Below are 24,883 nucleotides of genomic sequence, written 5' to 3'. Positions count from 1 at the left end.
ACCTTTACCATACCAGACTTTGAAGACCGTAATCGACACCCGCCCTTTTAGCTGATATCTAGAAATCGCTGAAGCATCATCGTTGGAGCATGTCATCCCACTTAGTACGGGTATGCAATTCATCATCACCCGTTCAGGGAGTTCATGAAACCGAATCATGCCACAGAACAACACGGTACAAGATGCCGAAATAGTCGCATCAATAGCTAAACCAATAACTCTCCTCGAAAGACACACCAGACGCCAAGATCTAAAGAGAACCAACATATCGTGGGACACAAAATCGCATAGGCACTTCGTCAACGCCGGACCGGACGTCGCCGAGGTATCGAGAGATCTAACAACATGTCATCACCGTCACCACCTCGTCGATGTTGTCAGGGAAACAAAAACCTAAGAAAAAGAAAACGAGATAGATGGATCCCCACTCCTCTTTGGGCATGGCCAACGGGCCACGCTGGACCGGTGGCCCATGAGCCACATCATCCTGCCAAACGCCACGTCCGCTGAACCTATTGCTTGCATAGGAAAACGGACTCCTGCAGAAGAGATCGGCTCCTCACTGACAAAAGCTACCAGGCAGCCGCTGAGGCGACACAGTGTGAGCTTTCATAGCTATGCTTTGTCCAGGACCACACTGTGGTGATGTACTGTTTGCATGCAGTGGAGGTTGCATGTGTTGAAAAGTGGGTGAGAGAAAAAAGTATGATAATGACATCAACACACTAGCCTCCGTTGAGTGATTGTCACATACACCATAGGTTCATTCAAATTTATCTAGGTGGAAGAGGTGAGGCAGTAGTAAGGTGATGCCTCCATTGTACTCCCTCCGTCCGGAAATACTTGTCATTGAAATGAATGTATCTAGATGTATTTTAATTATAGATACATCCATTTTCATCAATTTTGATGACAAGTATTTTCAGACGGAGGGAGTACATGCCCTTACCGACCACCGACCCTGCCGGACAGGGAAGAGGAGGGGGGGCCGAGGCGTCCGCATGCAGGGAAGCTGCTGCTGCGGCGGCTAGGGTTTGAGCCTCGTGCAATCCATCAAAGTCTATCCGGTTGGGACGATGTTGGGTAGATAAGGGAAAAATATTCCCCCATCATGATTAACACGTGTTAATTACTCACAAACATGTGCGTGTGTGGCCTGCGTGGCAAGCCGAGTGCGTGCCTATCTTGCTGATGAATGAAAAACGTCTGAATCTCTCCCACCTCACTCCCCCCTCCCCCCCGGGCTCTCTCCGCTCATCCCCAAACCCAATTCCTCCTCCAGTTCCCAAATCCCGGCGAGAACCACTGCCGAGCAGCTGCCGGCCTCGCCCCTCCCTTCCCCAGATCGGCCGGTTCTCCCGCGAGCTCCCGTCCGCCACCACCCAGCAGAATCCGTCACCAGGTAAGCCGTCCTCATAGGAGAGAGCGGCGGCGAAGAGCCCGCTTCCCCTTCGTGAGGCTTCGATGGCCACGAGAGCTTTAAGGGAGGTGGCGGGGAGGAGGAGCGCCGGAGCGGCGGGGATTGGCGGGAGCAGACGCTTCTCCGACAGCGCCGCCGCCGCCGCCGCTGCTGCTCCGGCGGGGGCGGCGGAGAGGGGAGATGGGGGAGGGGGGAAGGCGGTGAACCTGTTCACCGCCGTCAACCAGGCGCTCCACATCGCGCTCGACACCGATCCGCGGTGAGGCCACCCGCTGGTCCTAAATTATCTGATAATTTCACATTTCTTTTTGCTGTAATAATATGTTCCGCTGTCAACATTTCTGTTGTACACCGTGTCAGTGTCAGTATACTAGTGTTCCCAGTAGAATACGAGCTCTTAATAAAATTAAAGAAAAAATAGATACAATACAAGTTAGTAGTAATAGCTGTTGCATTCAGTACGATTATACGTTCGGAGGGAAATGAATGATAAGTGTGTAATGTATATGGTTTTTTGCTTGTTTGCTCCCTTAATTGGGGATGATGTTTGTTTGGACAGTCATAATATTGTAATTTAAAGTGCAGTAATACGTTTTTGGCAAATGACTGTGCTAGGACGAAGGATTTCTATTTGCTTTGGACTATTGACTCTAGGGAAATGTGTAATCGATAGTATTATTTTGTAAGCTGTGAGAAAGCAATGGCTTATCTGAACATTCCCAGATCAAGTTCAATTTCAGTTAGTTATACACGCGTTCCAGTGAACTGAAGATGGGTTTCATTTTGACAGCTCTTATGTCTTTGGAGAGGATGTGGGTTTTGGCGGCGTCTTTCGCTGCACAACAGGGCTAGCTGATCGATTTGGGAAACAAAGAGTATTCAATACACCACTGTGTGAACAGGTGCATCTTTGCTTCCCATACCTGCTTATTAAGCTTATATGGCAAAGCTGCAGTAAAATGTGAAAAAAATTAGTGTTTGCAGTTTGCCATGCTTGACTGCAGACATACATTTGAGTTAACTATACTGAAGTTCATATGGCTTAGGTGTACCAGTGCACTAACTCCTTAATTCAGCATTACGCAAGTTCTGAAAAAAAAAACAATAAGCAGCATTCATTCTACATGCATATACTATACCACACTTTCTTCAGATCCAAAACCAGCACACAACTCTGAAAACAAAAATGATGGACCAGATCTTATTTTTGTACTATTCACAGTCCGATTTATCTTCTCTGTTTTGTTTATGAAACTGTAGACAAGAGTTGGACTTGAAATTGTGTATTATGATATATGTGTATTATCGTTATATCATCATCTGTTTTTGGAATTTTTTTCTGACATTCAGACGTGTTTTGATGCATTCTAGTGGACTACTACGCCTTAAATGTGATTGTGCATGCTATATTCTCTGTTCTGACCAGTGACCAGTTCTTCTCAAACAGGGTATTGCCGGATTTGCTATTGGCTTAGCAGCAATGGTGAGTCAAAGAGAAAATTGAGTGTTTCTTTGTTACAATACTTTTGAGGTTCCTTGATTTACAAATAGTAATTTGTTCATGATAGTTTTTTACAAGTTCAGCAGTTTCAAAACATTCATCTTACTAGTAATTATGTAAGATTTACTATCCACCCTTGGCCGAAAAAAAGAAACCTTACAATCTTTGCATCACTGAGTAACTTTTTGCAAGCCAGTGAATCACTATTCACTTCTATCATCTTTGCAACGGAAGCCTCATATTATTGCTTATCTTCAACATGCAGGGCAATAGAGCTATTGCTGAAATCCAGTTTGCAGATTATATCTTTCCAGCATTTGATCAGGCATGTCTCTAGTTCCATTCAGAATTATTTTACCTACTAGAGTTCTTCCACTTATGGACAGCAGACACTTTTAAATATTTGCTATATGGACTGCATTGTATTATATTACTTAGTATCTCAGTTGCAGGAAGTACTTTACCTACTTGTTGCCAGAGTTGGAGCTTCTCTTTCTTAGTAAAATATTTGTGCTGCAAGCATTTGCAATACTTTCTCTTCAATTCTGGACTCTGCAGTGATACTGTTGCATTCAGTTGTAAAACCATTTTAGTTCTTGACCATTGCCAAGTTGACTGAATTTATACGGTTTGATCAATGTCTTGTTCCAACCTGTTCATACGATTTCCATGCAGATCGTCAACGAAGCAGCTAAATTCAGATACCGAAGTGGAAATGAATTTAACTGTGGAGGTAACTGTTTTTTTCCGTGCAGAAAAAAAACTATTTTCCCCTTTTGAAATGGATCGTTCCGTGTCCCATGCTGATTTTCATGTTATTTAATAGTTAAACATCCTGAACTTGTCATCCCTTATTTTCTAGGTTTAACAATTCGATCTCCATATGGTGCTGTTGGACATGGTGGTCACTACCATTCACAGTCACCAGAGGCTTTCTTCTGCCATGTTCCTGGCCTGAAGGTTAGTCTGTAAATCTATCGTTCTCTGTCCAATAATGGCAATCATTTACAGTAAATAGTTCGGATACAAGTGGAACCACATTGTCTAGTTGACCAAGATATTTTATTTGTAAAATCGGGTAGTATAACAATAGCAAGCAACATTTTCCGGTACTCCTGCTTGATGCTCTATGACATTTTTGAAATTGTACATACAAATTCTGTTGTTGTTTCCTGAGTAGTAAGAAAAATGCAATTTCAGGTTGTCATACCTCGAAGTCCACGTGAGGCCAAGGGACTGTTGTTGGCCAGCATTCGTGACCCAAACCCGGTCATCTTTTTCGAGCCAAAGGTAGAGCAAAATTAGAAAAGTTCCTCACTTTGTTAAGACTTGTATATACCGCTGTGGTAGAATAATTGCACGAGAACTGCTGGTGTACATTGTTGAATTGATTGTTGCAGAATGCTCTTACAAGCAGCTTTCCTCTCTTTTTTACAGTGGCTGTACCGTTTGTCTCTTGAAGAAGTTCCTGAGGGGGACTATATGCTGCCTTTATCTCAGGCAGAAGTGCGTATATCTCTATCCTTTATATTGTTTTAGTGATGTGGAAACAAAATATTTATGCAACTTTTATACTTTAGGTGATTCGCAAAGGAAGTGATATAACACTTATTGGTTGGGGAGCTCAACTTGCAGTGCTGGAACAAGCATGTGAAGATGCTTCAAAGGTCAATTATTCACGCTAGTTCTTAAATGCAAAATTCAGTTAATGCTGTTAGAAATATTCCATTAGCAGTGTGTCAGGTACTTGGTAAGGGGAACCAGTAGAAGACTTGTAGCATTTTTCCATGCCGGTTCGTTGTGTAAAACCAAGAATATTGTTCACTTTGCTGTCCATTTGTTCCTCATATATTCGTCCTCGACTATTTGTATGTATCTTCCCCATAATATATTTTTTAGATATTTCTTACCCCATTATATTTTGGAGTGATGTCTTGGAGCCAGTACCATGTCATGGGCAATGCCACCAAGTTATTCAATGGATGTTTTTTTCTCAATGTCCATTGATTATCGATCAAAGTCTAAGCAATTGCCAACATGTTTTATTGTTCTTTTCAAAACATTCAATCAAGTCTCTCATTTCTCTACTATGATGTGATTCTATCTTCTTGTGCCTCTTCTTAATTTTATATTCTTTGGTGTTAGATATTGTGTTGACTTGTCTATTTTGTCAACCCTCCTAGTTTGACTTGTTGCTCGTAATTTCTTTTAAGCTGGATTTTTTTTCCATTTTCAAAGTGAATGACATGCTATCATTGATTATGGCCAGAAGCAGTCTAGCAGAATATGATGGATTCCTAATATAGAAGTGTGTATATATTTTGTGAACATTACCAAATGGATCCACTATGCTTTTTTAGCATCGTGATATTGAAATGAAAGTCTACCATGAACTACATTGAATGTAGTAAATGTAAAAGCCTTGTGTCCAAGACAAACAAAAGAGATCTCAGACTACCATCAGTTAAACATTTTGTTTTATTTTGGTGGCGGTATAGTGTATGCTTCTCACACTTAGTTATTTAATACATACATATGATTAATTCATGGCGAGCGGATATGCGAGTGTCCTAGCAATAGCAAATAGGTTATCATTCATATCCGTCATGGAGCAGAGATACATTTGATCTGCGAATGCTAACTTTTAATATTTAGGCAAAACTGCTTTCTAAATAATTTGATGTGTCTACCTAGGTTACCTTATCAGCTTGCTTGCCTTCTTGCTCTGCCGAAACTATCCAGATAGATAGAGGTGAAACATATAGGGAGTTGGAGACCTGATATACAATGGACTGTGTAGTGAGTGCGCTGTTTTCCACCTGGGCTGCATGGAGCATAAAAATTTCAAATGTAAGAAGATAATCCTGCATTCCTGCTTGTAGGCTTTATAACTTTTAGGAAACAATATCACAGTGCACATGTATGTATGTTGCACATATATGTACGAATTTATTATGAATTATTTTTGCTTGTTAGGTAAAATATATAAATGCAAATCCACTACATATTTATCCTTGTTGGGTAGTCCATATACAGTTATTTTTATTCATGATAATTTTAATGGTATATAGTGAGCATTCGTTTGTATTTATAATTAAAATAATTTCAATGTTTTTCCTAACTGAGCTACATAAAGCTTTTGATTCACTTGGGATTTTCGGCTCGTGGTACACGAAAGCGTCAAGCTAGAGATTGGACTCATACATAGTTTGTGTGCGTGTATCTGGTAGTAGATCTCTCTCTCTCTCTCTCTCTCTCTCTCTCTCTCCATGGGAAAGTTTGACGCACAATTTCTCCAATATTAAATAACTGAATCGATTAGTACCATAGTGAGGTGGATTATCAGTATATCAAATAAACATGTACTCCCTTCGTTTACATATAATATGTGCTGTTTTGGTAGTTCAAAATGAACTACCAAAACGTAATATATTTAGGAACAGAGGAAGTGGGAGATAAAACACGTGGATATGGAGTTTGCCCCAAAAAAACTGAAATAATCTTCCAGCCAGCTTGTTGCTGCTGATAGTACAGATCAAAATAATGTAATCATTTCTTTCTAGATGTAAGGTGACCAATGGCTTCTGACTGGCTATCAACGTAGCCGTGCATAAGTGGGAGTGTGTCCTTGAAATTGTTGGCTTTGTGAACAGCCGATGTCCCACTGTACCATAATGATGCACACAAAAAGAGATGATGGTGTCGTGTATTTTTGCGCTGTTTTATCGGAGTGAAACATTGCGTTTGGTTTGGTATATATATGTGAGTCCTTATTTTGCATGATGGATGCATGTTTTCTATTTAGAGTACGGATCTGGATAGTGGGAAATACACTTTGGAACCTGCATGTATATACACCCTATATGGGAATTTTTTTTTTATTTTAAAAGTCAAAATAGGTAAGAACTATTTTGATAAAACACTTGACTTACTTTTGCACTAGTAAAAAAATCTGGATGAAAAAAAAACAAAAGTTGACTTCACAGCAAAAAAGACAAAATTTATTGGGTTAATTATCCTTTTGCCCTCAGTGGTGTCCATGTGCTCAGTTTTGCCCTTAGATGCGAATTGTCCTCAGTTTTGCCCCCAGTCCGAGCACAGCAACTACGACGAGGCCAAACGGCCATATTTGAGTCCATTCCGTCCGCCGGCGTTAGTAGTTGTGGGTCCGGAGCTTACACGTGGGACCGTGTGGACGTGGGTCCGGAGCTGACATGTAGGCCCGTGCAACTAAATCCCCAAATCATTTGTAGCTCACACCCATCCGCCCGGCCGGCTGTCCTGCGCCACCGCCGCCGCCACCTGCGCCGCGGCCAGCACCTGCCCCGCCACCAGCTGCACGGCCTGCTCCGCCGCTACCTCCCTGCGCCTACGCTCCACAGCTACCTGTGACGCCCACCACCTTCCTGCGACGCCACAGGTGGGGCGCCCGCCACCTGCTCGATCCGCGGCGCGGCCTCATTCCGTGCGCCCCGCCGGAGCGCTCAAAGGTGGGGGGCTGCTGGAGCTATTTGAACTAGGAGGAAGAACCCTAGGGCGAAATGGTGAGCAGCGGCGACCCCGGAGTATTTGGCGAGGCAGGCAACGGGCCGGAGATCCGCCGCGTCCACGACTGGGTTCCCGAGGGGTAAGTCTCGTCTCTTGTTTAGATTGAGCTTAGTTGTGCATTTGAACACTCGATTCGAGTAGGTTTGCCCAATTAGTGTGCTGATTGCGTCTCTGTTTTTCGCCGGTTAGGATGGAGTTGCGGTTTGCTTTCATGGTGCACATTAGAAGGGACCGGTACATGTTCGATGCAAAGGATAAGAAGAAATACCAAGGAGGTTTTGATTATCGGTTGCCAATGGCTAGTAATTGGAGTTTCAGACAATTTGGGGAGGTAATTTGTAGCCAATATCCTTGGGGTTTGCTTGATGAAGTGGTATACAAATACTATGATGGGGAAAAGAATTGGGTGACAGTTAGTAATGATGAAGAGCTAGCTACCATGTTTGTTAGGCATAAAGAGAAAGATAATTTTCATGTGAGGCTGCAAGTTGATGTGCTTGAGCAGGCATTTGGACCTAGGATGGCGGGTGCAACATCTCGGGGAGAACCAAGTCGTCGTAATGGCATCTCTAGCCAGAACAGTTCAGTTGGTGCACAGCGACGTGGTGGCTCGACAAGTGTGGGCAACAGCAGTAGGGTCCCCCTTGAAGTGGAGCCTGATGGCTACAATTCCGGGGTTGATGAAGAGAAGCTATATTCTGATGTTATTCAGAATTTACGACGGGCACCTCGGACTGAAAACCAAGATGAGGCTCACAATGCAGTCCGTGTGGATGATGACGCGATGGGTGAGGACGAAGACCTTGTAGCTATTGAATGGGACCCTTTGAACCCTCAAATGGAAGAAGGTACAGTTTTTGCATCCATGAATGAGTGTAGAAATGCACTTGTGACATACTGCATCAAGGTAGAACGTACTTTCAAAGTTGACAAGAGCGATCAAGTACGTTACAGAGTGCACTGTCCGACTGAGGGTTGTCCATGGAGGCTGCTTGCATCTAAAATGCGGAATAGCACTAATGTTCAGGTCAAAGTGAACCCTTTTAAGCACACATGCCAGGAATCAACCCTTAGGAAGGATACAATCAGTAGAGCCAAGTCAAGATGGATGGCAGAAGAAGTAGTGGGTGAAAAAAAACCAGCAAGTGGGTCCAAAGGAATTGCAGAAGAACATCAAAGATAAGTTCAAGATAGATTTACCATACATGAGGTTATTCAATGGTAAACAACATGCTATGGATTCTATTTATGGTAACTGGCAGGAAAGTTTTCAATTGTTGTATTCATTCAAAGGTGAAGTGGAGAGGACAAGCCCAGGTAGTATTGTAGATATTGATCACCACACCGTGGAGTACACATTTAGGGGAGTGACAAAGACCAAGGAATGCTTTAGAAGGGTTTTTGTCTGCTTTGAGGCTTGTCGCCGGGGTTTTTTGGCAGGCTGCAGGCCTTATTTGGCTATTGATGCCACTTTTCTCACAGGGAGGTTTAAAGGATAGTTAGTAGCAGCTTGTGCAGTTGATGCACATAGTTTTGTATTTCCAGTTGCCTATGGTGTGCTGGAGACAGATGGTGAGGCTCCAAATGGTGACCAACCTTCTGTTGTTGTGAGTTCTGCTAGGTATGTAAATTTTGCAAGGGTCAAATACTACTGTACATGTATCACTTGACATGATCTCATTACCATTTATGTTTTGCACAGCTCTATGGTAGGTTTGAAGAAGACGCGCAAGGTACCGACAACCAAGAGAAGAAGAGAAGAAACAATGAGCACAAGGTGCACGAGGAGCAAAGTGATGGCAAGAAGCTCAAGGAACAGACAGAAGCCCCAACGCTATCTATGAACAATTATGAAACATTATGAATAAGGAATGATGTTGTATTATGAAACATTTATCACTTGACATGTTGTATTTCTGTTGGATGATGTTGGACCTATGTTAGAAGTATGTTTGACATGATGTTTAAATATCTGTTGGATGATGTTTGAATGAGCACATTGTTTTTTCTTTTTTTGATTTTTTTGAATTTTGTTTTGCTCATTTAAATTCTGGTCAAACCTAACTTTGACCAAGATTTAAACAAGTCTAAAACATCAAAATGAAAAACTAAGCCTGGATACTTCTTAGTCAATCCAAAATGAAGTTGTGGTGAGGTTTTTGAAATTTTCATGAAAAATGTGCTAAAAAGAGGGGTCCAAAGGTAGGGTAAACGGCCTCATTTCTAAGCAAGGTTTTTTTCGACCTTATCTAAATCAGCCAAATAACTTTCCTACACATATATTATATATGTATAGACTATGTGCGCTGGTTTTTCCATTTTTTGATTTTTTTTAATTTGTTTTGCTCATTTGAATTCTGGTCAAACTTAACTTTGACCAAGATTTAAACAAGTGTAAAACATCAAAATGAAAAACTAAGCCTAGATCCTTCTTAGTCACTCCAAAATGAAGCTGTGGTGAGTTTTTTGAAATTTTCATGTTCATTTCCCCAAAACACATCTCTTCACTTCATACAAGAGAGTTTGAGATACTCGAGATATCATACAATACACATGAACTTATCATTTAAATATATGTAAAGCTTGTTTATCAACTTAAATCGTTACTATATGACATAAGAAGACTATGTGCGCAGGTTTTTCATTTTTCTGTTTTTTATTTAATTTATTATGCTCATTTGAAATCTGGTCAAACATAGCTTTGACTACTCCAAACCCCTCCCAAACCCCTCTAACCCTAGCGCTGAATAAGGACCGTCGATCTAACCCTTCTAGAAGGAATCTGCGGGAGGAGGGGGGCGATCCGCGAGATGCAATCTGATTGGCTGGGAGATTGTTTTTTAACAAATATCGGCCGCGCTGGATGGACCGTTGGGCCGTCGCGTTGTCTAGGCCTGAGTCCGCGGTAAATAGCCCGTCTCAGCCTTTCCAGGCCTTGCATGCATGGAGGCGGCTACGTGGGTTTGCGCATGCGTGGGAGGCGGCGACGTGCATGCATGCGAGTGAGGCGAGTGAGGCGCGCTAGGCGAGCTAGGCTAGCGAGGCGAGCTAGGTGGTTCAGGGCGGCAGTGGTTCAGGGCAGCGATTCACATGCACTGCCCGGTCAAAGATGCATCGTTTTCGTGCAAACATTTAATTGTGCAAAACGTAACGGATACACACACGCGTCCGGATTCACACACGCACCGTTCTCATCCTTTCTCTCTTCCTCTCCCACCCACAGGCCTATAAATGGGGTGCCTCTCTTCCTCTCCCACCCACAAGCCAGATCCGATTCTCTCCAACTTCAAACACCCAAGCGACCGAGCCCTCCCCAAGCGAGACCAAGTGAAGAAGATGCAGTTCAACGGGCCGACCTCCAGCCGTCCGCCTGTGGTGCCGGAGCTGCGCTACCCACCGGGCGTGCTCGTGGAGAGGGAGCTCCGTGTGTGGGCTATTTCAAGGTGGAGGGGTCCCGTCGAACTCACCCGCGCCTTCCTCCGAGCCGGCTATGCCCACCTCCCACGGGGCTCGCCGAGGATGTTCACCCTCAATGAGGTTTGTGACCGCGGCGGCATCCTCCTACTGCTCACGGTCACCTTCACCAACCCATTTGACGCGCGCGAGCTCCTCGGCCAAGTCTTTTGGTGCGGCTGCGAGGCCATCTTCTTCACCATCTACAACATCTACACCAACTACGAGCGCATCTTCCCCGCTCCAGGCCAGATGCACTCCCTTCCCTACGACGACGAGGAGGAGGCGTGAAGATGAAGACGGTGTTGAAGGGGCGCGCGCGGCCAAGGTGGAAGAAGGAGGTCAAGATGAAGATGTTCAAGCCCGGAGTCAAGCTCGTCATGTTTGGTTTTTTTATTTTGTTGCTTTTCTATGTCGTGTCGTGTCGTGTCATGTTTCATCATGTGTCCGTGAACTGTCCGTGAGCTTATCTAAGTTATTGTAATGGTACGGTGTGTTCCATCTTATTATGTGTGTTAAAAATGTCCGTGCCCAAACTTATCATTTCTTTCCTAAACAAGTCATGAAGTTCGAGAACTTGTGGTTTTCGGAGGGGTGAGAAGCCCTCTGTTTCATTCAAACAAAAAGTCATGAACTAACATGCAAATTTATTTCCTTTAAATCCTAAACCAAGTGCCACTCTAACCCTAAACCAAGTGCCACTCTGACCAAAATCATGTGGTAGTGCAACATACATTTTCAACCTTCCAACCCTCCAAAATTTAAGTGCAAAACAAAGGAAAACCACTCTCACGCGTGTGCAAACATTCACGGTCTCACTATTTTTTTATAAAAAAAATCACAGTCTCACTATGTATACCTTCCTTCCCTACCCATGTCAAAGTCTTGCCATCTGTCCTAGTGGTTACCAGCCCAGCCCTAAACACCACAAACCCACGCGGTCCTGGGTTCGAGTCCCCAGCCGCACCAATTTTTTTGTGCATTTTCCACCCTTCATTTTTTTGGACATATTATGTTTTTCTCAATGTAATGCCCTTAAAAAATGTTCATTTATTTTGGCACCTGGCGTAAACCTCTACCAGAGCTGAGGCACATTTTCCATGACATTTTGGTCTTTGATTTAAATCACAGTGTATTTGAATTGGATTAATTAACAGCTCCAAAAAATTTCTAACCTTAATTGTTTGGCTCCGGAATAATTCAATTAGCTTCCACAAAAAGTTTCAGCATTATGATTTACTGCCTAAATTAAATCAGAAAAGAAAACAGAAAAATACGCAAGAAAACCCCTGAATGGTTCTAATTGAATGCAGTCGGCCCATTAGTCTAGCCTGCACTTGGCTCTACGCTCTGAATTTGGCCCAAGAGCAACCTTTTTTTTGGACAGAAAGGCAGAGCAGAGAGCTGCATTTCATTGATCAAAAGTTTATGAATTCCTAATTTCTTCTCTTTTTTTTCCAACATATTTAAATGTTGGTCACTTCTTCTCTTTTTGTTTCAACATTTAAACAACTTTAACCAACATTTAAACTAGGTGAATTTCTCAAACAATTTCAAGATTACAAATTCCTTCATAATTCATGCCTTTCCATACATTTTCAACATTACAACCAGTGCGATTACCATACCTACAAATGCCCAAAAGTATTTGCAAATGGGTATTGGTAGTGCTTGATCTTCAAGCTTCCTAACCTTCTTCTTCAACATCCTAAGCTCAATAGCTAGCTCTCTGTCAGTGCGTGCTTCGCCATCCATCTCTTCTTCCGGAGCTCGTGGTGTGGCCACTGCCGTTCGTGGCAGCATGCGCAACCATTCTTCATGCTCTTCTTGTAGTTCATTCATCAGAGTCTTGGCCAGAGCATCGACCCAAAGAAAGAAGCATGTCACCTGCATGAACACCAAACAGATCAACCCATTGCTCAAACATCCCGACAACGAAAATGGTGCAATTGCCCCGATTCTTACCCCATTCTCGCTGCACACGTAGAACAGACGATTCTGGTTCCTCGGTTTATGAGAAACCCTTCGATCAACGCCCGCCCGGCACCGCGGACAGACAAGACAGGCATGTCCACACGCGCCCGGCTCTGCATCCGTGAGGTGGCGCGGGAGCTTGAGGAAGACATGGAGCTCGAAGCCGAAAGGGATTTCAACGCCGCCGCGCCCTCCACTGCTAGCTTCCCACCACCGCGCCCTCCACAGCTAGCTTCCCGCCGCTGTGCTCTCTCTCTCGCCGTGGTCACCGTCGTGCTCTCTGTCGCCGTGGTCACCGCCGCTGTCGCCCGCTTATATAGCACACCCGCCAACGGCTCTCTGCTCAACGGCTCTTTGCTGGGTCCCACAAGCCACGCGTGCAACGGTCTGAATAAAATTGGCCGTTTCTGCCGCCTGGTCCCACCTGTAAGGGCCGAGTCAAAAGGTTGACCTGACGGAGACGGCAGAGTTCACGGAACGAGTCGGTGCGCACGGACTAGGGGCAAAACTGAGCACAATTTGCATCTGAGGGCAAAACTGAGCAGATGGACACCACTAAGGGCAAAAGGATAATTAACCCAATTTTATTTGCTATTATAGGTCACTATTCACACTATTTTAGCCAAAAATTTGTCTTTTTTGAAAAGAAGTCAAAGGGATATTTTTTTGTGGATTTATTTTCTCACGAGTACAATAGAAGGTCAAGTTTATTTCAAAAATATTTTCAGGAATTTTCGACTTTTGATTGAATTACTAATTTTTTTTTGCATATAGGGTGTATATACACCCATAGACCAAAAGTTCCCTCCCTCTGGATAGTGCACTTTTTTTCTAGTACATGGTCATGGTTATACGTGTCTTAGAGTCTGGATGTGGCTAGTATTTGCTTCTCTAGTACGTGATCATGCCTATACGTGTCAGATGCATAATATGTCTAACTAATAATGTTGCACGTAACTTTTAGATTTTTTAATCTCATCTGTCAAAATCAAAATGAACGGGTCATGTATTTTTAACTCATGTGGATTAATGTGATGACGTGTTAATAGATAATAATTTCTGGAATTTATACTTTGCTTTGGACAACCAGTCGCATGGTCCAAGGCTCCAAACTGTACGCATAAATTGTCAAAAAAGACTGTATTTTCTATCATATAATGTGCAAAAAGGACTTTCTTGCCTACCATACAAAGTTGTATGCAAGCGAGCGTGCCTTAGAGTTTAGCCATATATGACTATTCGGTGGTTTTAAAATAGGTACCAACCTGCCTCACGTCTATTTAGTATAGTTGTATTGGATTTGGACTCTTTGCTAGATTGGCCAGTTTTGTTTTTTTCAACAGGTACAAAGCCGTATAAGACTTGGATTCTAACTCTGAACTTTATTAGGCTGGCAGGAACGCCGGTGCAAAGAAAGGCTGGCTAGAAACGTAGTATGTTATACCGAGACATGTATAAGTACTACTTCTTTTAAGTAAATCATAGCCGTTCTTTTTAGCCCCTTTTTTACTTTTACATCTGAGCCGTTCATTTTCTATCGTTTTATTAATATAATAGATAGATGATTGATAAATCAAGAACACGAGGAGGAGATGCAACATGTTGCTTGGGCAAGGATGAGAGTTGTATGTGAGCGGAACACTTGACTTGTCGCACGGGAAGAGGAGGTATATATGGCATCTACAAAGCTAAGGGTATGTATCACCTCTCTTATAATGCGCAGTAAGGGAGGCAGGTGGTCAGATGGATCTTTCATAAATAAATGAAGATAAATAAATAGATTGAATAATATCGAATGGGGCTACTCAACACAAACTATCCTATTAAGAATATTTTCCTTATTAATAATTAAATGCCCAAGATTTCAATGTTGATAGAAAACATACGCTAATATATGCAAATAATGTGTAGTATGGGAGGCAGGTGGCCCGGTGAATTTTTCATAAATACAGATAGATTGCGTACAGTATTTTTGTTATTTGTGTTACTACTTTAGAAAGGAATGAGTTTGCAACGATGGAACTTTGCGTCTGTGTGCACATATAGCTAGCTCTAATGATCATGGGAATACAGGAGAACAAACATGCATGTAAGGGGCGTCCTTTACCAAGCAATGGATTGATATAGTATGCTGCATCAGGGACCTTAATTCAGCAATTTGATTAATACAAATCAGCATCAATATTTATGCAGAAGTGCGAGTAATAGTTTAATTATAATTACAATAAGCAGCCTATAGCAGCGAAATCATACACCACAACACTACATAGGAAGAACATGCATGTAAGCAACATCACATTTATCACTTCTTCTTCGGTACAACCCCCCAGAAACACATCAACGGACGAGATCTGTCCATACCCCTTCATGATAAAGGGTAAGATGGTCTTTCAAGAAAATACGTCGGAGATCTGGCCTGTTCATTAGTGATTGGGCCGGCCCATTAGTGATTGTGTACGGTCCCACGCACGGATCGAAAATCCAAAAAAACAGTGCCACTTCTATTAGGCATCGAACAGAAGACCTCCAGGGTCGTGAGATTGCTACCATCCACCGGAACCATCACGAGTTGGTGATAATTGTGTGGCACAGTAGTTTATCACCTAGAATTGACGTACTGTAGGTGTTTTCTTATGAGGAATACTGTAGAAGATCAAAATTGGTATACAACCGGACCAGACATTCTAGCTAAAGCGTCTTTTATTGCTAAAAAAACTAATGTGTTTTTTCAACTTTTCGATTTATTAAAAAATATGAAATGTTTTTCAAAATTTGAACTTCTTTTGGAAACATGATTTTTTTTTCAAAATTCTGAACCTTTTTTTTTGAAAAATACTTTGATATTGTGAATATTTTCCAAATCTTGAGAACAGTTAGAATTGTAGACATTTTTCTGAAACGGTAGATATTTTTCAAAAAGACGAATAATTTATCAAATTTGTCAACATTTTCTTGAAAACATGACAATTTTTCAATTTTCAAACATTTTAAAAAATGCAAACACTTTTTCAAATTGGCAAGCATTATTGGAAAACAAAAACACAAGCACTTTGTCAAATTGGAAAAAAGTGTTCAAGTTAGTACAATTCTCATACACACTTTGAAATTCCAAAACTGTTGACAAATTTCTGGAAATTGTTAGGAAAAAAATAAAAATGTTTTATGTTGAGTGATAATGACGGGAATTACAAATACACTCATCTAACTGGTATATTTTAGGCTATGGATAAATGATCCCAGCGTCTTGTAGGAGCCTGGCATCGACATATGAGGCATCCATTTCAGGTTTGAACGACTTCCAATATCATTTACATGTTGTGACACGTCCGACCATTTATCACCCTATTTTCACGGAGAAAACTCTAGAAAATGCAAAACTTCTCAAAAATCTAAACAACTTGGCATTGTGTCTTGATTGGTCATAAAAGTTGGTGGAAAATATTGGAGGTTATCTGACGGATGTCGAAAAAAAACAAGCTTTCAAACGGACCCTTCTAGCCTATCCGAACACCCTCCGTTGAACATAGTCTTTTTTGGACATCCTTAAAATGAATCCCACTTTTGAAAGAAGGTAGGCATGCCCATTGTAGGCACATGCCTGGTTTGGATTATTTTCGACACCATATGCAAGTAGTGACACATCCGGCCATTTATCGGCCTTCTTAACCAAGAAAACTTCGAAAAATGCAAAATTGGGCGAAACCCCAAATAATTTGGCATGGTGCCTTGAATTGGTCATACAAGGCCATGAGAAATGGGGCAATTTAAGGGATGCCGAGAAATGAGGTGCTCCCAAACATACCCTTCTGGCCTATCCGAATACTATCCATTAAACATGGTATTTCTTCGGAGATCTTAGCACATGCCCGAACTTTTGCAAGCAAGTCGGCATGTCCATTTTAGGCATACATGCCTGGTTTGAACGACTTCCGATACCGTATGCACGTTTTGACATGTTTTGCCATTAATAGGACTTTTTCACTGAGAAAACTCCAAAAAAGACAAAACTTGGCAAAAACCCATACAATTTGGCATGGTGCCTTGAATACAAGGCCATGAAAAAATGGGTTCATTTACAGGATGTCGAGAAATGAGTTGCTCCCAAACAGATCCTTCTGGCCTATTTGAACACTCTCCATTGAACATGATATTTCTTTGGAAATATCAGGACTGCCCCAACTTTTGCAAGCAAGTGGGCATGCCCATGTTAGGCATCCATACCTGGTTTGAATTATTTCCGACACTATATGCACGTTGTGACATGTGCTGTCATTAACTGTCATTTTTTCACCGAGAAAACTCCAGTAAATGCACAACTTGTCGAAAACCCAGAAAACCTTTTATGATGCCTTGAATTGGTCATACGAGGCCCTTAAAATTTTAAGAATGTCGAAAAATAACAAGCTCTTAGGCGGAGCCTCCTGGCCCTAGAACATACTTTGTTCAATGTAGTCCATTTTTGTTCATCCTTGAAATGATCCCGACTATTGCCACCAGGTGAGCATGCCCCTCTAGGCATCCATGCCATGTTTGAACAATTTCTGACACCGTATGCAAGTTGCGACACGTCTAGCCTTTTTTTGCATTTTCTTACTGAGAAAACTCTAGAAAAATGCAAAACTTGTCAAAAACCAAAATAACTTGTCATGGTGCCTTGAATTGGTCATACGAGGCCATAAAAAAATTATGCCCATTTCAAGAATATCGAAAACAACGTGCTCTGTGACAGACCCTTCTGGCCAACACGAACACCCTCCATTGAATATGGTATTTTTGTGGACATCCATGAAATTACCGCAACATTTTTCCACTAGGTGGACATGCCCATCGTAGGCATCCATGGAAGGTTTGAACTACTTCCGACACCATATGCAAGTTGCGACACGTCTAGCCATTTATCGACCTTTTTTGACCGAGAAAACTTTAGAAAATGCAAAACTTGTCGAAAATCCATGCAACTTGGATTGGTGCCTTGAATTCGTCATACAAGGCCATTGAAAAAATATTGGAAGCATGGATGCCTACCATGGGCATACCACATGTTTAGTTCATTTCAAGAATGTCCAAAAAATACACCATGTTCAACGTAGCATTCCCAAGTAGTCATCCATGCCAGGTTTGAAGGAAAAATGTATTTAAAATCATAATTTATATAGATACTTAAAACTGTCATTTTAAATTTCTAACATAACTAATAAATACAAAATGATAGAATTAAAAGCAACAGATGCTTTTTAAAAACATTTAATAAATTAAACAAAAAAAGAATTAAAATCATGATTTAAATTAGTTACTTTAAACTGTAACATTGGTATTGCAAGTTTTGTACAGGTTTAAAAAAAGTTTAAAAAGGGAAAAAAGATAAATTAGCAAAAAATGAGAAAAGAAAAGAAAACCTTAGGCCTTGCGCAACTAAGCGACGACATCGCTCCTGTTAAGCAACTATTGAAATTTGTGGGGAAATAAAAAACATTCTCATTTTTAAAAAAAATTCACAAATCCAAAAAATGTTCCGGCAAATTTAGAACACTTTTTCGATATCATATATTTAGTCTCATTTCTGAAAAATGTTTTGGAATTTAATTTTTTGTCCGTGCTCTGAGAAAATGTTTGTTTTCACAATTTTGTTTGTGCTTTTCAAAAAAAGTATTTGAATTTTGACGTTTTGAAAAAAGTTAAAGACACAATTTTTTTTTGAAATTACCTTACAATTTTAAAAAATAAAATAATTTTTAATTTATGAATAAAATTTGGAAATAACGAACCTTTTGAAATTTTGGGCAACATTTTGAAAGCATTACCATTTCTTGAACAAGAAAGAAGAAATGTGACAGGAAAAGGAAAGTAAATAAATAAAAAGAAATTATGGAAAAATGACCAGTTCAGAAAGTGTTCGTAAAATCTTTTTAAAATTCCCAGCCGGTCACTTACTTAATGCGCCTAGCTTGAAATTATCAACCAAAGGCATGGTGTCGCAGTGGTAGTGGACGCACTTAGTGTTTTGAGTGGTCGTGGGTTCGATTCGGCCGGCCCAATTAAGCTCCCTGGTGTATACGTTACTACAAAAATAGATACAAATTGCGAAATGTCTACATTACCCTTTATACGTATTGCGAGGGGGGTTGTACCGAAGCGGGACTCAAATTTTCCATGTCCGTTTGACGATTTGAGCTGTGTTGTTTGGGAAAGAAGTGAGATTTGTTCTTCCATACAGAAATATAGCACAGTTTTTTTTCCTCTCATAGGTTGTTGCAGATATTGAGAAATTACCTCTTTTTTCTTGGCGCCTCTCTTTTCAAAAGGCGAGAATAACTCCATTCTGTTTGAATATTACCAATTTGAAAACGAAAATGAAATTAACATGTCTCGTGTATGCCAGCAAGAAGCAGATCACTCGTAGCTGTGTTATTGTGGGTCTGACTATGCATGAACTGAACTTTAGGTTTCGCCTATGTTAATGTTTATTTTAATTTTCTAGAAATCACACAACTTTCGCTTATTTTCCTTCTCTAGACTAGAAATGACACAACCACAACACAACCACAAGAGGTTGTTTCATGAGCACTTCCTCTTCCAGAACACCGTGAAGAAACACATTCTTTACATCTAGCTGTCTCAGGCTCCATCCCATGGATACGACAATAGAGATAACAAGATGAATAATGATAACCTTTACAACAAAACTGCAGGTGTCCTCATAGTCTATGCCGTACCTTTGCTTGAATCCTCTGGCAAAAAGTCTAGCTTTGTAGCGATCTATAGTTCCATCAGATTTTCTCTTAATCCTGTTAACCCATTTACAGTCAATCAAGTTTTTACCTTGACGAGGAGGAACAAGATGCCATGTCTTATTTTTCTAAAGGTCCATGTACTCTTCTTCCATGGCATGTTTCCACCGCGAGTCACTGAGAACTTCTACAAGATTATTTGGTTCACCTGTGCTGCAAACCAGACCAAATTTAGCTATGGTTTTGTAATTCTTGTGTTGAGTTACTCCCCCTTGGAGGCTTAACCGCCGAGGTTTAGAAGGAGTAACAGAAGCAATAGGAGCGGCCGGTGCAGAAGATCTAGAGGCGACAACCCCATCTGATCCCGTGTAGGGCCGCGCAGGACGAGGCGGATCTTCTGTGGCCGCGGGTGGAGGCGAGGATGACCCAGGCGGCGCAGAAAATCCTGGCGGTCCAGCAGCCTCATCACACAACAATGACGAGGTGGACCCGACCGAATCCCCGCGGGATCCAGCGTCGGGGGCTGCGCGTGGAGGGCGCCACATGTAGACGCGGGGTTCGTCTGGAAACCGTGTCCGCGCCGGCTCAATCACTGGACTCCACGTGGCACCGTCCGATTGGTGCGGAGCATGGCGAGGCAGAGATTGGCGCACCCGGGCGCTGTCGCGGGGCACCTGGCGTGGCTCCGATCCCGGAGGGGATGGCGCCGCAAACCTCCTAGGTGAGCAGTCATGTGGGTCAGGCACCAATCCCAAGGCAAATTCGCCTCGGATCACGTCCGAGATGTCTCCCAGCCCTAGACACATGAAATAATGTCCACTTTTGGCGAATTCTGCATTACTTTCATCGATTTTTTTTCTGTTTCATCACAAACCTCAGATTCATCATTAGTACGAGGGCTAGTCAATAGTGGATCATTACAATTATCATGTTCCCCATGATCAATACCGGTAAGATTAAATGGCAAAAGAAGGATTTCCTTCTGAAGTAAGGCTCCATCATTGGGATGAAGATGGGCAAAAGGGAATTTTGTTTCATCAAACATAACGTCTCGAGAAATGTAGATGCAGCCAGTGGGTACATCTAAACATTTGACACCTCTGTTTTGAGGGCTATTGCCAAGACAAACACATTTGGTGGAACGAAACGTAAGTTTACGATTGTTGTAGGGTCTAAGATTTGGCCAGCAAGCACATCCAAACACACGAAGAGATGTGTAATCTGGTTTGGTATGAAAAAGTCTTTCTACCGGAGTTTCATTACTGATGACACGACTAGGGAGCATGTTAATAATATGAACTGCATCAAGAAAAGCTTCATCCCAGAATTTTAGAGGCATAGATGTGCCTGCAAGAAGGGCTAGGCCAAGTTCTACAGCATGTCTGTGTTTGCATTCAGCAGATCCATTTTGCTGATGAGCATGAGGACATGAAACATGAGCCAAGGTGGATGCAGCAGTACAGCTCTGAAGATGGGTTCGTGGCAGGTGGCTGCGGCGGCCTCATACCCGGCAGGGGTCCTGGTTGAGAAGCACGCCGGACTGGTGGGTGCCCGGCCCATACCCGGCAGGCGTTCTGGGTGGGACCTCAAGTCTTTAGATGGTTAGGTTTGGCTGCGTGGTCTGTTTGGTATGAGGCCCAGACTTTCAGCGCCCCTACATCAACTGGATAGGGATAGCTACAGTTGTTGCTTAGTTTGGTGGCTTTAGACTTATTATTGTATGACTCTGTACGGTCTTGTGTCAATAATTAATAAAATTGCCGTATGCATCGTCCAGATGCAGAGGCCGGGAGTCGTCCTTCTTTTCTAAAAAAAAACCTTATCGACCAGCATTGCCATCGTCTATGACGTCTGCAGTCATCACCAAGCATCACTGCCTGTGGACCCAAACCGTCGCCGCAAGCAGCTGCAACATGCAAAGCAAACGACAGAACGAGTGCTTTCTTGGCGGCTATACTGGAACTGGACGTGATCGCGCGAGTCGTTGGCACCAGCCTCCCTTGGGGCCTAGTGACTGCGAGCAGCAGCCGGTTCTCATTGCACACCTGCTGAGGACAGTTAGCATGCACACTTGGACAACCTCTGCTTTACCTTACTCACCGGCGATCACTATCTCCAGGTACGACACTGTCCTCCTATCCCTCCTCGTGTACTGTCTGTCTTATCTTGGAGTGCATATAGGTTTGTTCTGCGAGCGACACTTGTGTGCTTCTCTTCGCCCTTCATTTCACATTTTTTGCTCAACCTGTTGTAGCTTGTAAGTCCACATAATTTATCCCTCAAATATAAAGTGTTGCATTCTGGAGCATACGCATGTAGGTTTGAAGTGACAAGCTAGTTAGGCAAATCTATACATTGTTGGCCTTTTTCCTATGAAGCGGCCGGTTCATAAACTGAAATCTGAAATTTTGCATCGTGGATTATATGCACTCCAGAAGTGGGGTGCTTGTTAAATAAATCTGTAAATATTCATCATAACACACGCTAATTACGAAGACTATCAGCTTTCCTACCTAGCTACTTATAGAGGTTGCTAACTCATGTTCATGCTATTCATAGCTAACATTAATTAGTTCATCTGTATATTTTTTTTTATCAAAGTTCAACCATCTTTTTAGGATGTAAATTTTGGATAAAATATACTCCCTCCATCCCATAATATAAGAACGTTTTTGACACTACACTAAGCAAATTAATTCAAATAAGTGTTATCTACATGGTCGAATAACTAGCAGAAAAAACATACAGAATATAAAATGTGAATGAACCTAGCGACCTAAAGACACGGATCACAATTCAGATAAGAGTGCAATAATAAACTATGTGTATAGTTGTAATGATCATGTAAAATTTACAGGCAGTTCACACTAACAGAGAAGTAGGTGTAAGCTTTCTATGAAGCTTCGTGCCTTTTTCGAGGCAGCGCCTGCCTGTTTATAAGGGCAGGGCTAAAACCATGATTGCGCTACCGAAGGATGTTGCGGGAGTACAACTTGAGAGAGAAGAAAGAGATTACAAAAAGATAAAGATTACAATATTTGGTTTGAGAAGAATCCTATCTCTCTACTCTATGCCTAACTCCCTACCGAAGGCATGCATTGCGTGACCAACATGGTAACGTGACAATAATGTTTAACACCCTTCCTTAATCACAACTTTCCTAAGTTGAGATTACGCTTGAACTCTTTGAAGTTGCTTGTGGGCAATGCTTTGGTGAAACCATCTGAAACTTGATCCTTGGAGTGAATGAAGTGAATTTCCAATTTTTTGGCAGCAACTCTTTCTCTGACAAAGTGAAAAGTCTATTTCAATGTGTTTAGTTCTTGCATGAAAAACTGGGTTGGCAGAAAGGTATGTGGCGCCAAGATTATCACACCACAAACATGGAGCTTGTCTAGATGAAACACCAAGCTCCTTTAACATAGACTGCACCCAAATAATTTTTTCTATCTCATTTGCCAATGCTTTGTACTCTGCCTCTGTACTTGACCTTGATACAGTTGCCTGTTTCTTTGTACACCGTGAAATGAGATTTTGCCCAAAAAATACTGCAAAACCACCTATGGATCTTCTGTCATCAAGGCAACCTGCCCAGTCTGAATCAAAAAAAGCACTAACATGAGTTGGCGATGACTCAGTGAAGATTAATCCAACATTGACATTATCTTTGACATATCTACTGATATGCCTTGCAGCTGTCCAATGAGCAGTAGTGGGTGAATGAAGAAACTGGCATACTTTGTTAACAACAAAGGAAATATCAAACCTAGTCAGAGTCAGATATTGTAGTGCACCAACCATACTTATGTACTTGGTGCTATCCTCTTGATTCAAGAGTGTCCCTTCTATGAGACAAAGCTTTTCTAAACTAGACAGGGGAGTTGGAAATGAGTTACAACTATGCAATCTAGCTCTCGCAACCAATCTGTTGCATATATCTCTTGACAGAGATGAAGGTCACGTCCACTCGTTTTCACTTCAATACCAAGGACAAATGCAAGTCTCCTAGGTCTTGTAGAGCAAATTCAGACTTCAAGTCTTTTAACAGTCCTGCTATTGCTTCATTGGATGAACTTGTAACAATGATATCATCAACAAAGATAAGCATAAATATAGATGTGGTAGAGTTGTTATTAATAAACAATGAGGTGTCATACTTGGAAGGAACAAAACCAAGTGCTTGGAGCTTTGTGCGTAAGCTTGAGTACCATGCCCTAGGAGTTTGCTTCAGTCCATACAGTGCTTTAACAAGCTTGCACACATGGAAATGTATGTTTTTATCATCAAACCCAAGAGGTTGTTTCATGAGCACTTCCTCTTCCAGAACACCGTGAAGAAACACATTCTTTACATCTAGCTGTCTCAGGCTCCATCCCATGGATACGACAATAGAGATAACAAGATGAATAATGATAACCTTTACAACAAAACTGCAGGTGTCCTCATAGTCTATGCCGTACCTTTGCTTGAATCCTCTGGCAAAAAGTCTAGCTTTGTAGCGATCTATAGTTCCATCAGATTTTCTCTTAATCCTGTTAACCCATTTACAGTCAATCAAGTTTTTACCTTGACGAGGAGGAACAAGATGCCATGTCTTATTTTTCTAAAGGTCCATGTACTCTTCTTCCATGGCATGTTTCCACCGCGAGTCACTGAGAACTTCTACAAGATAATTTGGTTCACCTGTGCTGCAAACCAGACCAAATTTAGCTATGGTTTTGTAATTCTTGTGTTGAGTTACTCCCCCTTGGAGGCTTAACCGCCGAGGTTTAGAAGGAGTAACAGAAGCAATAGGAGCGGCCGGTGCAGAAGATCTAGAGGCGACAACCCCATCTGATCCCGTGTAGGGCCGCGCAGGACGAGGCGGATCTTCTGTGGCCGCGGGTGGAGGCGAGGATGACCCAGGCGGCGCAGAAAATCCTGGCGGTCCAGCAGCCTCATCACACAACAATGACGAGGTGGACCCGACCGAATCCCCGCGGGATCCAGCGTCGGGGGCCGCGCGTGGAGGGCGCCACATGTAGACGCGGGGTTCGTCTGGAAACCATGTCCGCGCCGGCTCAATCACTGGACTCCACGTGGCACCGTCCGATTGGTGCGGAGCATGGCGAGGCAGAGATTGGCGCACCCGGGCGCTGTCGCGGGGCACCTGGCGTGGCTCCGATCCCGAAGGGGATGGCGCCGCAAACCTCCTAGGTGAGCAGTCATGTGGGTCAGGCACCGATCCCGAGGCAAATTCGCCTCGGATCACGTCCGAGA

General features: G+C 42.4%; 1 protein-coding gene across 1 annotated transcript; it reads left to right on the top strand.

Moving 5' to 3' along the window:
- The first annotated feature begins 1,192 nt into the window (after window positions 1–1,192).
- Window positions 1,193–4,838, top strand: LOC123135573 (2-oxoisovalerate dehydrogenase subunit beta 1, mitochondrial). Its single transcript, XM_044554688.1, has 9 exons — window positions 1,193–1,679; window positions 2,211–2,322; window positions 2,868–2,903; window positions 3,187–3,246; window positions 3,597–3,654; window positions 3,784–3,881; window positions 4,122–4,211; window positions 4,359–4,427; window positions 4,502–4,838. Exons 1-9 carry the CDS (start codon window positions 1,465–1,467, stop codon window positions 4,604–4,606), a joined length of 843 nt encoding a protein of 280 aa, XP_044410623.1. The 5' UTR covers window positions 1,193–1,464; the 3' UTR covers window positions 4,607–4,838.
- Window positions 4,839–24,883: the final 20,045 nt, after the last annotated feature.

Source organism: Triticum aestivum, chromosome 6B (genome assembly GCF_018294505.1).
Source record: "Triticum aestivum cultivar Chinese Spring chromosome 6B, IWGSC CS RefSeq v2.1, whole genome shotgun sequence".
Lineage (NCBI taxonomy): Eukaryota > Viridiplantae > Streptophyta > Magnoliopsida > Poales > Poaceae > Triticum > Triticum aestivum.
This window is presented reverse-complemented; position numbering and strand designations above follow the sequence as displayed.